Below are 16,735 nucleotides of genomic sequence, written 5' to 3'. Positions count from 1 at the left end.
CCCTTTCTTTTAATTCTTTCAACGGGGCGAATCAGTTACGATGTACCGGCTAGCTAGTCTTAATTATTCACTGTGGGCCGTTCGCAGTCGCTCCGTGTAGGGCTTAGTTGATGGTGCCAGCTCCTCGAAATTTCGGGGGGATTCTGCACGCTGAACTTCAAATTCGGATTATGTATAGCGTCATTGCTACCGCCCTAGGAAGCGTTCCTTTAAAGTTTCCTTCCTCACTTGGACCTTCGGTAAAAATGTCAAGGGGTGCCGGCGTCTGGTTGATCTCGCAAGATGGAAGTTTATACCGGGTTCATCCTGAACCCATGGAAGACGCGTCCCAAACGAGCCCACTGGGGCACTATAGGCTTTGTGCCTTATTTCACGAACATGTAGTCCCCGACGTCAATCCACGGTTGTTTGTACAGCATTGAAAAAAGGGATGGCTTAGTGATTCCATCCTGCTATTCGACGGCCAGAGTACTGTAGCGGAAACGTGGAGGCAATAGCGTGCTGTTCTCCCAATTCAGGGCACCAGCCATCGCCATTGTATGTCCCAGAATAATGAAAATGCATATTGATCTTTTCACACGTTTCTGGACAGCAAACATGACACCGATACAAATGCGTCCATCCTGCTTCACGCGGGATGATAAGAACACTTGAGTAGGCGTGCCTCTACAGGTTTAACTTCAGGGTTGACATTTGATCGCAGAAATCATTTCCTGGTAGGCACACCTCAAAGGGCGAGAAAAAGTTGCTCATTGGAGATAAACCTTATTTCAGACAATGTTGATGCGATCTCAACTTCCATGAGGAAAATCGCGTTAGCAAATATGAGCGGGGGCGGAGGAAGTAAAGCACTCTAACCGAAAGCACAACTACGTTTCGTGAGCCCCAGGGCCGAATCGCAGCGATTCGTGTAGTTTGTGAGCTTTTATCCTCGTCTTGACTCCGTTCGTGGTCGACACTTTCTGCGAAAGTCGTGGATGTCTTGAGAAGTAAGGAGCCTACCGAATCCATGCCGCGCTTTACACGACAGCATCCTACACTTTAACGGAGGCTGGTGAGGTTGTTACCTTGTAATTCATCTGCTTTGTAGGCATTTTGAGCCAGAATGTGTGCTACCGACGTCATTGATGTGTCCTGCTGATCGAGCACCTTTTAGTACGGGGACTCTCCACTTATTTGGTTTCTGCCATAGCTGTCTTTGTCGCTGCCTCTGCACTAAGTTCTGGACTTTTGCTTTGGTGCCAGGAACACCGTTTTCGGGGGGGTTCTGGACACCGTGTTTGTGAATTTGGGTCAAAAGTCGGTAAACCAAGTGCCAATTATGAGGCATCGTGCAAAATCGATCTCAGATACCGTACATCAAAAATTCAAATGTTGCCTGATATTTCACCTGCTTCGGAAGTCGTCATGGTCGTCAACTAATATGAGGTTGTTTTTTGATTAAATTCGAAGAGATCAGATGCCACTGGTCATCACGAAAGGTTCGGGATTCCTCACAGCACCGTTGGCTCGATACTTTGTCTGGCATTGGCAGTCGGATGAGGCAGAGAATCTGACGTCAACTACACAGACGGACGGAGACGCAAAAGTAAGGAACCGAGTTCAGTTGACTCAGGTAACGAACAGCTCCGGACCGAGTATTGATCTCTGCGGGACGCCAGGGAGTATATAAGATGTAATCTATACAGTTCCGCGACGCTTGCACATCCTCCGTTGGTGAGGTAACCACGAAAACCTTGTGTAAAACGTCCATATATGATCGGTTTCTGAAACAATTTGAAGTTTTGGCCCAATTTTCCAAGTGGACTTATCAAATTTTATGTGAAGAACGGCATATTCATTGGCTAAACATATAATCGGTCGGTCATCCTGGCATCGGTTCAGAGCTGCCACTGTTGTACTGAGGATTTGGATTGCAGAAGTCTAGGAGATGTATGAACTAACCGAAATGTATTTGATAGAGTGTTGGCTAAAACCCATATCAGGTTTGTAGTGGACTAGGACCTTATCAGCGTGTTCAGATAAATGAAGAAGCAAAGTAACCAATTCAGAATCACAAAATCACTATAGCAATGGAATGAGTAGTCAAATGGGGTCTCACGAATGTGTAGATCCAATAGTCCACTACACCGATCCAAATGCAGTAACTGGCTGTGAGAGGAAATATTCCCTTGTCGGAATCTCCCACAGATGGTTCCGCGTGCGTGATATATTCCATCGTAGGAAAATTATTCACGGCTAAAAAATGTCACAGGGATTTATTTTGGCGTTCAACAGTTGACACAAACACAGAGATCTGGTCCCACTGGTTCAACAGTCAACAAACAGTTCAACGGAGCGTTAATGCACTCGTTCAGCAAGAAGTCACCAGGTCGCACCGGAAAACTGTGTATTCGTAACATTAAAACAAACGTCATGATACAATGTGAACGACAGTTACAAAGTGTGTTTCAAGTTCAGGAATAATGGTAAATGTGACAACAGATTACAGACAATACAGGTTTGTCAAATTTACCGATTAGACCCTTTCAGAATCCTTGGGCCTATTCGCATCAAATGGCGGTGGTTTGAGCGTTATATGGTTTTCGTGTAATTTTAACGGTATGAGTATAGAACAAGAGACTTGTGTCTGTGATGACACCCCTTGACGTCACATTATACCATTTGATACTATTGGTGAGGGATCTACGGATGTGATATCTACAGCTACCTTCAAGTTATCCGGTGTTAACGACGAGGTTTTAGATGGGTGATGAGAAATTGGGCAGATCATTTGGATATCTATGTACATTAGGAGCCCCCTTAGCGTGCAATACCAGCCAATCCGGAACGGAGATTTAGATATTGCTTTGTTTCTCGTCTATCAGCGCATAGTAAGCCTCACCCCATCTTGGCCACGAGCTCGTTGGTGCTAGCCTAAATTCAATGTCCAGGCTTGCGCCGTGCAGGTTTAAAAAGGTAGCGTATGTGACGACAGCTAGAGCTACATTGTTCCTGGACTCTAGAGACGATGACTCAGCACCTGACTGGGAAACAGTAACCGCAGTTATATTGGGAAAAAACTATCCTCGTTTTTAGAACCGTTTCATGAGTGTAGCGCCAGCTGAAAAATAAGCCTTGAATGTTGCAATGTAAGTAATATTGCACACAAGCGAGATTAACCGCCGTTTAGCGCCAGTGAGAACAAGTTTATGCACAGCTCTGAGGGCAAACAGGTTGGCTGATTGTAAAGGGCCAACAATTGTAGTTGTGTAGGCTCCATGAAGCGTATAACTGATCACGTTCAAAGGGTTCCTGAGCTCGCAGTCAGCATTCAACGACTAAATGGCCGTAAGGATTTTTTCATGCCTTTTGAAAGGAAAAAATTTGTTGCACGTTTTAATGGGGAATGGCAAAAATAGTTTTTTTTTGGGTTTTCATCGATGCGTTTTCGGGTGACGACGATTACTTGGTCAAACGCGGTTCTCGCGGAGCACCAGGGAGTCGAGTTTCAAAATGGTCAGTCCCCAACCTCTTTGTTTTATCCAGGTTGTTTGTTTTTGGTTCAATCTATGAACATCCAGTTTGGGATTATCTAGTTTTGTACCAGTGATATCTTCTGGTTCCAATTTTCTTGGATTCCCTCGATGCACGTGAAGTGTGTTGTTTGTCACAAGAAGTTCTTCACCTTGGTGGGGAACACTATTCTTAGGGTAGTCGAAATTGTTCAACGACCACCGACATGTTTTGTCCTTTCTTCTATGTTTCCGTCAACATTATACTTGGCTATAGCTAACTCTATAAGTATTTTACAAACAATACCACAAACCAGCTGGGTTTAGCAAAAGGCCCACCCAAAACCCAGCCGGATCTCTCAGTTACGGTATTTCGTGGAAGCTAATTAGCTCCAGGAAGGAGAAAACCGGCGTGGGCTGATAACCAGCCTTAAAATCCTCATGCGTGTTGCGCTCGATCAAAGCAGGGAACTTCCAATGAGTGGTGGTGTACCTTGCACTAGTTTGCTGCAATCTACCACAGTGTCCCGAATAACCTTCCAAAAACCGTCCTCTTAGAACGCATGCCTTAATACCATAGAGACAATGCACGTCACAATTAAACATAGAATATCAAACAGTCGTTTGTGTAGGCACGGGGGTGACGTTTGGGCTGCAGGATAGAACGGTCTGCCTGTAATATCTTATAAAATTGTGGATAGTAAACTATCATTGGGAAGGTGTGGTGAAGAACGGTATAACTGGGAGGAAGTTCAAGGGGAATACACATTCCAAGGTAGTGAATGAGGATTTGTAGTAATCAAGACAAAATGAGATTCAACAGCTGTCCCTTCACTTGGGGAGAAAAAAGAATCTAAGGTTGGTGCAACAACAACTGGCTATCTGTGAATGGATGATAGGAGAGTTACCCCGTCTGCACACGCTCTGCCAAGGTGTCTGTGTGGGGGGTCAGACAGATTTTTTGACCTTCTGTTGTGGGTTCACGTTTTCTATCCCGGCGGAAATCCAAATGATAGGGAAGAAAATTCGTTTGGGGGAAGGGATTGTGTTCTGATGGCAGAACACCAAAATACCGGTCTATGTTGAAATTTCGAACCAAATGGCGTGTCTTTCCTAACATGACTAAGTAGATATGGTTTGCTACTATCTGACCTGAGCTCTCTTCAGCAAAAAAGAGGTCCACGGAGCGGTATTTCTGGCCGATTTTGCCATAGCAGATTTGGCCAGTGCTACCCTTCCATGCACTTTTGCGATTTCTTCAATCGTTCTGTGGTTTTCGAGACAGGCGAGGCGATACATTCGTCTCTAGGCAAAGTCATTCGGTGGGTGATAGCCACAGTACTATCAGCTAGTTCTCGCAGTGTTTCGTTATCCGGGAAAGATTTCAGGGTCAGGATAGTGGATGGTAACTTTCGTCCGGTTTGTGGAGGTTGGCCGGTGTGGCAGGGAAGCAGACGGATCCAGAATGAAAGGGATCGATCAGCTCTTCAGTATCCGACACGCTTGAAATAATTGCCTTGATATAGAGGAAAAGGGAATTATTGATGCGGGTGAGATAGAAGAAATGAGCGGTCGTTGGATAAGGGCAGGTTGCAATCGTGAGTGTGCATGACTGATGCAAACCATCCATCTGTTCCCATGAGATGTGCCAGAAACGGCAATAGCTTGCTCTTTGAGGGGTCTAGTACAGATTTGTTGGTACCCTCCGGAGCGGTCGTCTCAGTATTGATGGTTATCAACATGGTGGTCACATACCTTTGACTGTAGTTGCGCTTTGAGGCCACGTTTTGTAGAAGAGTAGCAACTATTCTACCTAAGGGGATACCCAAATAATCCGGGAAGGAGGGAAATAAAAATGGGCCAAAATCTGGGTAAATTTAAGAAGAAAACAAACTGGTTCCAAATTTGTGGTGCATGTCTGCTAAAATACTTTGTCTGTGGCTGGCTAAAGCTGTAAAATGGTAGCGGAAAATTTCATATTTTTTATTTTTCCTGGTTTTTTTATGAAGCTCTCGTTTATATCTTCGTTTTTCTGTTCACTATATTGTGCTTGTACAACCATAATTGAAGCGACATGAGAATACGGAACAAAATTATACTAGGACTTGCTACACCGGTTGTCAATGATTAATATGCGGCCGCCAGGTTTCTTAGGCCCACTTTGATAGGTATGGCGCCGCATGGGTTAGTAGCCACTGTTATTATTTTTGGAGTTAAAATAAATCACTTTTGTGTTGTAAGTTTAACAGGTTGATGGTTTTCATTCTGATATGGGTTGGTTTTAATGGGCCTTTTTTGCAAAGGACTTTTCCGCTTAAATGGTCGTTGGTTCATTTAAACAAATCTACTCTGAGCAACCGTACTTCTAATTAGTGCACTTTGGTTGTAGTCCGTAGATGTTCTGTTGTGCTTTTCTTTCTCCGGGAACGCTGAATTGATTTGTTTTAAGCATGCTCTTGGTGCCCACGGAAACACGAGAGTAAAGGGTGACATATTCGGGATTCGACAATCTTCATTTGAATACTGTCCAGCCAGCGTGCTACTAGCTAAGCCCGAAAAAGGGATTAGGGACTACATCTTTATGAGGTTCTGAGTGGGTGGCTGCTTGTTGGCTTTGTTCCAATCGCGACGCCAAAATGTGGTGATTAAGTTTCGTACGTATATCGGTACAACCCGACAAACTAGAAATCCAGAATTCAGCGAAGAGTGACGACCAGCACGTACGTATTCGAATTGGCGAATGTGTACAGCATATGGAATATTAAAACAAGAGAATAATGAATAGAGCAATGAATAGAGCATCAGTCATGTTCATCACACTAGGCTTGGGGATTAGTAGTGCCTTGACGCATTGTGTTTGCAACCAAGTTGTTTCAGCTTAGTCGTCCGCAAAGGTTCATTATTGCAATCCACCACCAGTTATGTGGTAAATACTCGTGAAATAATCGCTGCCTGACGTTCAGTGAAACAAACCCCAATGATGGCTCAAGGTATTTTAAACAGGATGAAAAGAGTCTCATCCACCATTTTTTGCGAGTATACTGGCGAGGAGCCCTGGATGTTGGAATCACACAAAGCTAATATATCTGCACTTGGGATTGCGCTGATTCTCAAAGGCGATTTCTGTGTCATCTTACCGCTGTTCGAATTGGTGGCTGAATGTCTATGGATTCACATGACTGTGGTGGAAACTCTAAATTTTCCATGCGGCACTCTTGTAACGGTGCCGGTTGGCCATATTTTGGTGGATAGCGGACTTTATGCCAAGCGTATGAGACAGCACAGTTGAGGTCGATCTTTTCGCACGGCTTGGCAAATAACTCGTGAAGGTTTATCGGTCAGTTAGAAGACGGAAAAATGTCTGAAGGTCAATAACGAGGCTAGATGAACAGGTCAACTTCTACTCGATCAATGTTTCAACGACACGAACGAGCAAGCAATATTCATGTACTGACAGCAGGTTCGTAACAGGGGCAACCAAATCTATCAGTCAATTTTAACTCAATTGTTTATATTTTGAGATGTACAAATTCCCCCTGAGTTGTCCAAAATGCAATCAGTTTGGCCGTTATTTTGAGCAGTCGAGCGCGAAATGTGAGATGAAAGTTCCACTTACTTAACCGACAAAAGGCCTCAAGTAAAGGTATGCCCTCATTAGTGAACAAAAGTTCCATAACATAAGTTGGCGGTCACGGTGGTATAATCTGAGAGGCCTATTGGCCTGTTGATTGAAGTTAAAAAGTAGGTCAAGACAGCAAACAGTACCAACGCCACTTGAACCTCATCCTCATTTTTCCTCAAGAACATCCTAACGGTTAATGTTGAGGCTTCAATCTCACTATCTTCCTTAAAAAACGAGCCCTTCTTAAATGATATATTTATTTACCTTCAACAGCCCAATTGTCCTTTTGTCAACCTACCCGATCTCCGGATGATTTGCAGTAATACCACACCTCTCTTTTTCATTGTAACCAATGTTGCTCCGCCAGCTAAAGAAAACACTGCCCCTTTATGCCTCTTGAGACTTCAACTAACCACTTTGTTTTCTTCAGCCTGCATCAGCCTCCAGGTGTCTAGGCCGTCCCATCTGGAGTCACATTTTTTCAGTGTCCATCGTTCTGTCATCAAGGAACTTGGTGTAATCGCGTTTCGGTCTGGATTAGCCCGGTGTTCGTATCAGAAACCTCCAACTATCGCCTATCACCGCACTGTTCCATCAAACACACCGATCTACAAACCCTAACATATCTTATATCTGTTCTTGTCAACAATGCATAATTCCGAACTCCTTTCGTACCGTTCTATTTTGGAGTGTCCGCACTTTATTTTAATTGTGGCTCCAGTGAAAAGTGACTCACGGTTACCCACATAGGAGAAACGAGCGCCTAAAGACACTAAACTGTTTCAATTCTGACTGGCTAGATGTTTAATTGCAACCGTTTTTTTTTGAGCATTTCACTAGTCCACTGCCGTTGTCTGAAAGTTGAAGTGAAGATTCTTATAAAAATCATTTCGATGTCCCAATAGATATGGACGAATAATGTCCAAGTGAACAGCTAACCATTCGTATTGTTAGTTGTAACATCTGGTACTCAAATATTGAATATAACCTATACTGAGATGCTGCCAAGTACTGTCCGGCAGTTTAGCCTTTATTGGAAACCATCAGTAGTGTATATTTCACGAAAGACCTGAAAGTTTCGAACCCGCGACCTTTCGCCTAGTTGTTTGAACACTTAACCACGATTGTCTGATCAGCAGTGTGAGTAATTGCATTCCGCCTAAGTATGTTGCTACTCATCACCCACTTACGGGAACCACGTCACATGGTCATGCGTTCACTGTATATCCCAGGTGCCAGTTAATCACACTGTCTACCAGCCGATTGTGGCAAGGTGGTGAAGTGTTCGGACTGGCAGCGTGGAGGTCTCGGGTTCAAAGTTCACTGGAGTTTCGCAAGAGGCGCAATGCTGATGATTCAAAGTGAGGATGAAACAGGTTTTCAACATAGCTTGATCTTAAGTAAGCGACGGAATCTCAATTGAGAAATTCCTACACACACTGCTAACAACTGCCCATTTATCCTGATGAACGTCTGTAAAGACGAAATAGCGTACTTATATGGCATGGTTGGTGCTACAGTGCAGGCAAATTGACCTGCCACTTTTTGTCGTTACATGCTGATTGGATGATTTCCCGATCACAGTTTGAAGAAAGAGAATTTGGCAACATATTGGCACGTAATAAAAAACGCAACTTTCCCTGTCCTCTGACCTAAGTTGCCTTCTGCCATTGATTGGTTTCCTCCACCTACTGACTATTTCCCACTGTTGTGCGCATTGAGGTTTATGCTTTTTTACTCGTGGTCCTTTTCTTACTAATGTACACTTTCCATCCATGTGACTATGCTGTCCTGCCAGACAGCAGCCCTATCCTGTATACCTACCTACCTGCTCTGCCGTGCGGACTAGCTGGTCAAAATGTTCCCAGCTGATTGAGATTGATTGATTGTTTGATTGGCCGAGTTATGTGAGATATATAAAATGTCTTTTGACTCCTCTCGGTCTTTTCCCCCTTTTTTCAGTGATGAATTTAACGGTTATGTATCCTGCATTCATTTCCTTGGGTTCCACGGAGTTGTTAGTGGATAAAGTGTACTGTTTCGTTGGACAACACTTTCAACTACTCTGCTCCATTAAAATCCTTTGGATAACGCGTCCTCCAACGCCCATATGGGGGCGCTAGAGCGACGGTTCTGTGAGTTGGCTCCCAACTGTGTATCACACCGGAGAATAAATTGAAAGCTTTAGGACCGTGCCTGGTAGCATCAAAAAGTTGGTTTGGTACACAGCACCAGCGTGGATTGGTACTTTGGTCTTTTGGTACTTTGGTACTTTTGGTCTTGGTCAGCCGGATGAGGTTGTTTAGTTGCAAAGCAGGCTCAGGCCGTTTTGTTTATTACCAGCACCTCAAAAGGTGTACCTATGTTTTTCATAGCTGTAATTTGTCTGGCCGCAACAGTGAGTAGCCTGATATCGTGACGCACTTGGTAACTGGAAACCTCTTGTCTAAAAATTACGAATGATTTCAAAAAACGAATGTGTTCGAAGTCTAAGAATCTTTGCAGGCACCGCGACAGTCATTCAACTGAGCAGGTCGTATTTTATCAGAATTGGCTAGACTATCCACAGCCTTTAACTGACGTGGCTCCAGCAGTGGTTAGAGGATATTTAGTGTCGTTCGTGCTGTTTGAAAAAAGCAAGGGATAAATTAGTGCATCCCCCGAAGTACCCGTGTCTACTTTACGGTATGAAAGTGACTTCGCCTTCAAGGGTTGATAATTTTCGCGAATTTTGATGACTACTTATGTGAAAAATCAGACAAATCCTCATTCAAACTGCTCTCAAAGTTGGTTAAAATAAAACAGACCGTTCTAGTGGACTGTTATTTGTAGAACTGTGGTGAAATCACACGGTAATATACTTATCCTCACTGATCGAAGACTTGGGCAACGAGGTTGTCCTTCGCAAAACGTGCAATAAAGGCTCAAGAAGAAAATGGTCATGAAATCAGCTGGCCAAACGGCGTCCTAAGGCTCGAATCAAATCATAATCCAAGTCTGTTCTGGCGGAATATATCGTATTTAATCAGTCTGTTGGCAGTATAGTTTCTTTCAGTTCCATTTGCTGCTAGTTGTGGATGCGGAAGGTTACCGTATGCAGCCGTGAATGATTAGTGGTACAAAATTACACTCACCTAGCCTTCAAGGAACGCACTATGCAGGAGTCTGAACCTTGAAGCTACTAATCCTCAGCTTGATGGATATATCGCACGATGAGTTCACTGTCGACACCCTGGAAGCGGCGATTGTATCGGAAAATCATTGAGATATGTGAAGGTCCATTTTAGCCTACCCAACAATTTGTCTATCACTATATCGCTTGTAGACCTCGGTGTTATATCTTGGTAGTTTAGTGTGAGAATTTCGAAAGACAGCTTTAAAGACATCAGAACGCCGGCCGATATTGTCACTTGACCGATGAAAGAATAAGGAATTTAGCCATGTTTGCATTCAGTGACTGTGACAGATGATAATAGTTTGAGTGTAGATTTTTTGTTTATGTAAGTGAGTATATATTGCGCAAAACGTAATGAATCGTAACGTAATGGATCGTAACGTAATGGATCCAGAAAACTGATTGTCCATTCATAACTAGTCGGAATTCAGGTGACACCCGGCTAGACATAGAACAGATATGTGTTTAAGCCATCGGATCATCGATGAAAGTTCGCTTAATTTGATAGAATGAGCCTTCCAATCAGTTCGGACGTCTTGAGGTTTGCTGACAGGCGCAGTTGTCAGTTGATGTTAGCAACAATCAAGAAATGAAGTTCATAATGAAAAGTGATGCCAGTTTAGATGCGGTAGAAGTCGGCTACCCAATGTCCCCATCTGTTGTTGTAATGAGCGTGTATAAAAATATCACCCCATAAAATCCTCACAGAGCAATAAATGCACCGATTGTTTACCAAACCTCTCTGAAATCTGACTGAGCGTTTCCGCAATATCCAGCACGGATAAGGGACTCGTTCTAGTTATTGTTGTGAGTGAAGTTCAAAAAAGCAGAGTCCGGTAGTTAAATGAGCTTTTTTGGATTTAAAGTGTACGCACCACCGCTTCGTCCGGCAAGCACATTCTTTCTTCCTCTGCTTTACCTTGAAAATTCCCTGATAAACTCTTCCAACCAATGAACAACACTTGAGTAATGTTCAACTGCATTAGGATAACGGAGGAGCGCGATTCGACAACTCGTCATCGGTATTGGTCTCAATGACTTCCCGCAAGGAATTCCATGCAGACGCCCCATTGATAACATGCTTGGAAAGAGAATGCTTGAAACTTCCTTCCCCTAGTTTGTTTTCTCCTGATGAGAACCATTAGTTGGGCCACGCATAAGAGTAGTGCAACTGGCTTTCCTGTTCTTGAAGTTATTAACCCCTCTATTTAAGCTACTCTCCCACAGCTGAAATTATAATTCTTCCGGTGGGTTTTAAATGATATAGTCTGTTTTGGATATTTCAGTCACGGATCGACTCCTATGTGGGCATTCATTCTGATCCCCTCTGGCAATATATCCTTTATGTGGACCTGGTGCCTTCCGGTTGTGTTGTCTACCTTATGAAGCAGGATATAACCGAATATATTATTTCAGACGTGCATTGTTGATGAGTGGTGTTCGTGATGAATGTGACGGCGGTGCTTTGGGGTTGTCCTCTTCCTTCGAACTCTTCTATCGTCCTTTGTATTAAGGCTGTTGCGTAACTGCTTTTGGCTCAACATCTTTCCCACACAACGTTCAATCATCCCATCTGTTTTCGAATCGAGTAGAGCTAGAACATACTCAAACAATTTACAATAGGTATCAATTGGGATTTCATCCCGAACATGATGCCCATCCACGCTGAAAAGCCCAAAAGTGTTGTACAGTTACTTCACCCTTATTGGGAGTCATTAGCATTGAGTGCCTTACGAAGCTCCACCTGGTAGGTTAAACAGTTAACCGTTCGGTCATGGGTGACTGATCTGCAGTGTGAGTAACGAGCAGTTAAACCGGTTATGGCGACACCCATCCTCCAGTATATTAGCAGGAAATTCATTTTATGTGGTATGAATCCTGATACTAAAGGCAAACACTACAATACCAATCGCCCTGGAACTATTTCGGACGATTTTTTCAGCATACCTTCAAAAACAATCCGGTGCACTTAATCGGATCGTTAATCTTTAATGTCATCTATATTCAAAACCTTTTGTATTTATCACTGCTTTCGCCCTTTCTAATGGACCTTGTTAAACAACCTCAAGAAGCTGTATGTGTATTAGAGCTGTTTCGCGCTATCAAATCTACTGACACACATGGTGAAGATGTTACGATGTCATTCGAAGTACGTACGTACGAAGAAGTACGACTACGGAACAAATCACCCATGTTTGTTGGCCATTCGGCAACCTATGAATCAGTGACACTGCCTATTTACTGATCCGTTTACCTTAGTTATCAGAAGCTTGATCTGTTGAGTAGTCTCCATTTCCGACTCCTCGTTCAACCCATTGCTGTTGGACATTATTTCGAACTGCACTCCAATCCATCGCTTCCAGTAACTCAGTTTGAGTGGACCGGACCTGTCACTTGATACAACCAACTGGAATTTTGAGAAGCACGAAAAAAAATAGAGAAGCGACCACGTGGTTACGCGTTTTAACTGCATTTTGACTATTGTTTTAGCGGTCCAGTGAAATGGACATAGCCTAGCTCATTTAATAGACTTCAATGAAATTAATGAGAATACCTGAAAACTTTACTGAAATTCACATGATTTTTCAGGCGTCCTGCTTATTTGTCCCACATGTTTAGATAGCTTAAGTTGTGTGTGCATCACTTTCTGTGGGACAGGGCTTTCCCAGGGTGGGTCAAATAACAGAACCCAAAGTAGCATAGTCCCAGCAGTCAAATGAACCATCAAATGTATCAAAATACGCGCAGTCTTTACTTTTACTCTCATCATTGTGAACGGCAAGTATGTGTATACAATCAGGCGTTTTGAGTTTCGGAATAAAGACAAGGGCAGGCGAATATATTTCAATCCAGTATAGTCATACAGATTAAGCAATAAATGCTGACAATTTAGAAGCAGTGTGCATCAGTTACCGTCAACGGCGGTCTAAAATAATCCCGGTTTATTCCACAAAACAAAGATTATGGGGCTTTTAGCTCCAACCACGGGACATAAAAGTGATCTTGTGGAATCAAATGCATTGTCTAAAACCGATTCGAATGAAGTGCACTCTCTATCACTGAAAAACTCTGGACATTTGTACATCCTAAGAGTTTTCACTTCGAAATTAGATGTACAACCAGAGAAGGCTGTTCAAAATGGCCTGGCAAACCAATGATTACCTTAATGCTGAAGGAGATAAATATATATCCCTTGAAATGTTTGACCTGACCACTGCGAATTACGAGATCATCAATCTGGATACCACTCTTTGCGCCAACACCAAAAGTGTATCCAGTTTTTTTCCCGTGTATGAAATTACGTAGCAGTTACGCGCAATTTGACGTTGACTGACACTTTCATTGAAGTGTCTAAAAGGCAGTCAGAAGTAAAGGTTATGTACATTGAGTTGTTTGGACAGACGTAGCATTATCTCCCGATTTCAGCATGGCTTAAGGTGAAGCAGATCTTAGGAAATCCCAATATATTTTCTCCGTTTGCAAAAAAATTTCCTGGTATCTGCAGACACTAAAAGAATATGGCTTGCTTGGCAGTCAAACCAGCTTTAGCTGGATTCTGATGAAGTAAGATGGACGAAAATAATGGACTGAATCCCGATTCAAGAGAATAGCGAGCTGCCAATATCGAGACGACGTGGTGATTAAACCTAACCAATAAAATGAGATGGGTATTATGTCTGGCACATGCCAGTACTCAGGATAGGATATAGTAGACTCAGCTAAAATAGGGGATAGGGCGGATCAAGAACATCACTGAAAACCATTTGAACAATCCACATTCGTGAACCATTCTTCTGTTATTTTCATAAGGAAAATTACCCACAAGGTTGCTGAAAACTATTCGACAGCCCACGACCGGTTTTGCCCTTTCTGGGGCTCATCAGGTGGGCGCAGTCTCCGAGTTTCCGTCAACCTTATGTTCTAATTGAACCCAAATTGAACTGTTTTCGGGAAATATACTCATTTGCAAATCAGTTTGGTTTCAACGAGAGACTCAGCCGTTAGTTGTTTGTTAGTTTTATCTTGACAGCAGTTGCTTCAGTTAATTTTTGTGCCCATAAGTCAGGAATTTCAGTTGAGTTGACATCTGTTTTAGCAATGTACACATGAATTCCAAAGGTTGCTATGCTGAAATTCTACTTTCTGGGGCGCCGAGTAACAATAGACCAAGTTTCAAAAAAAGTAATGTATTCTGTCGAGACCATGTACTGAGATATCTCGAAGATCATCCCAACCGAAACGCCAGTCAGTCTTTGTACGGCACATTCACTGAAAAATATCATAAACGTAACTCACCCGGTTTTCTCGTTAAATTCAAACCAGTTCACAAATGAGTACAGGTCTCGAATTCTGTTCGGTTGGAAGAAACACGAGGCTTACGACAACCTGATGGGCTCCAAGTAGGGCGATACCGGTTGTGAGGTGTCGACGAATTTTCAGTAACCTCACACGTAGTGGACTTGGTCGATAATTACAATTATGTTGTCACACACGCCTCATGATTATTCCATGAAATTTATGATTTGTCCACCTAGCTGCCAGGATATCTTGGAAGACTGATATTTTGCCTCCTCTTTTGAAAAACAGACTTAGAATGTGGTTTGTTACCAATGATCTCATTATCTATGTTGCCATTGAGGACACAAGTTCATCGAAGCCCCTTCATTTCTTGGTGAGATTCACAGAGAGGGGCAATGTAGCTGTCGTAACTGATGTAACTGTCTTAAAAATTAAATATGATTGTCACTGCTAAATTTGAACGCTGTGTTTATCATTGCTTGCAATGATGCCTTTTTCGAGTGTATTCAGCAAGGAAATAACTTGTTTCGTGTTAATCTAATTCCAACGAGGATTTAACTCTCTGCAGAGGGTGTTCTTTCCAGTAGTCAACGTTACTGAACCGAATAACCGAAGTTTCGAAACAGTTTTTTTGATACTTATCTCGATTATGTAAGCTTGAGATACAGGGTGGCGTTTTACACCTAGATGTAGGTTTGAAGCTCTGTTATCGAAATTCCGAAGCCATTAGACCTTTGATTTCACAAGTGCAGAAAGAAATTGCACAAGGCCTTGGAAGCTTTGAGCGTTGGTTACCCTCAAAAAGAGCAACGATAATGTACCTTGTGGCGATGTCAACCTTCATACGTCCAACATCAACCTAACTAATAACTTCCAGAATATACCAAAGGAATCCTGTACACTAAATACTCTGAAACCTGAATTTGCAGTTTACATGAATAAAACTACTGTCTAATGAAAAGAATCATGTGTAAGAAACAACTGAAGTGTTTGCCAGTTCAGTGAGTAAATAAAACAATAGACTGTTTTCAGACTTTTTTGAAACCAACAGTCGTCTGGGTAAATGATCGGAAAGTATAAAGATGAAAACGTCGAATTTTTGAACTGTAATTAGGAAATGTTCCCTCCGTTTGGTTTGAATGACTGCGGTGTTTCGAGAAGGCTGTGTAAAAGAAACATGGTAATGGTATGAGAAATTAAACCCATTGGACGGCACCGATAAAGCACTTACTTTGCTACCATTGGCTCCTGTGACAGATCGCCAAAGTATGTGCGCACGATTTTTTTCATGTGATTAAAATTAACGAACACATGTAGACACAAAAATGTATCTTAACGGGGATGAAATTGGTGAATATACACTCATTTGCAAACTAATTTGGTTTTTCGAGAGACGCACCTGGAACTCAGCTGAACCTCTCGTTTGTGGTGTTTTCCGGTAACTGAATGTGCTGCACCAGGCCGCCTCATGTTTCAGTCGCTACGATTTTCGAGATATTCAAGATATCGCGATACATGTAAATATTTGTGATGTACTACTCATAAGGTTGCTAAAAATCCGTCGACAGCCCACGACCGGTTTCGCCCTTTTTGGGGCTCATCAAGTAGGCGCAGTCCCCGGGGTTGGTTCCGTCAACCTTATGTTCTACTTGAAACCAAATTGTGCGAAATTCGCGAATGTACATAATTTGCAAACTAATTTGGTTTTTTGAGAGACTCACCTGGAACCCAGCTGAACCTCTCGTTTGGGATGTTTTCAGGGGATGAAATCGACCCAACACTGTAGTCGGACTCATAAGAAATGCGAATAGGCTCAGCCAGACTGCCAAATTTCCATAAATTTCTCAACACAAGAACAGTATAAGTTGGGAAAAACGGCTACAACTATTCTGGTGACATTTTATTTTGGCCGGAGTTAGATCTTCTCAAACCGGTTTTTGAGCTTGAATTTTGCATTCGCACTTTGTGAATCGAGGTAGTCCAAGGTCATATTTTTTGCGGTGTAGATGTAGTAGTAATAGAAGTTAAATTTTAATCAAAACCCCAAACTGGCCTAAATTTTAGAGGATGGGTCTTCAAACCCGAGGCCCCTTAAAGAAGGCTTCTCCCACTATCGAGAAAATGGTAGTATATATATATATATAT

General features: G+C 42.6%; 1 protein-coding gene across 1 annotated transcript in view; it reads right to left on the bottom strand.

Moving 5' to 3' along the window:
• Positions 1-15,499: 15,499 nt before the first annotated feature.
• Positions 15,500-16,735, bottom strand: part of T265_04048 (hypothetical protein) — a gene marked incomplete at both ends in the record, with an annotated part of 26,908 nt that continues 25,672 nt past the window's right edge. Inside the window, one exon of the mRNA XM_009168683.1 lies at positions 15,500-15,752. Within this exon, the coding sequence (XP_009166947.1) occupies positions 15,555-15,752 (198 nt within the window). The remainder of the gene's footprint in view (positions 15,753-16,735) is intronic.

Source organism: Opisthorchis viverrini (genome assembly GCF_000715545.1).
Source record: "Opisthorchis viverrini unplaced genomic scaffold opera_v5_63, whole genome shotgun sequence".
NCBI lineage: Eukaryota > Metazoa > Platyhelminthes > Trematoda > Opisthorchiida > Opisthorchiidae > Opisthorchis > Opisthorchis viverrini.
Note: the sequence above shows the minus strand (reverse complement) of the source record. Positions and strands in the feature narration are given on the sequence as shown.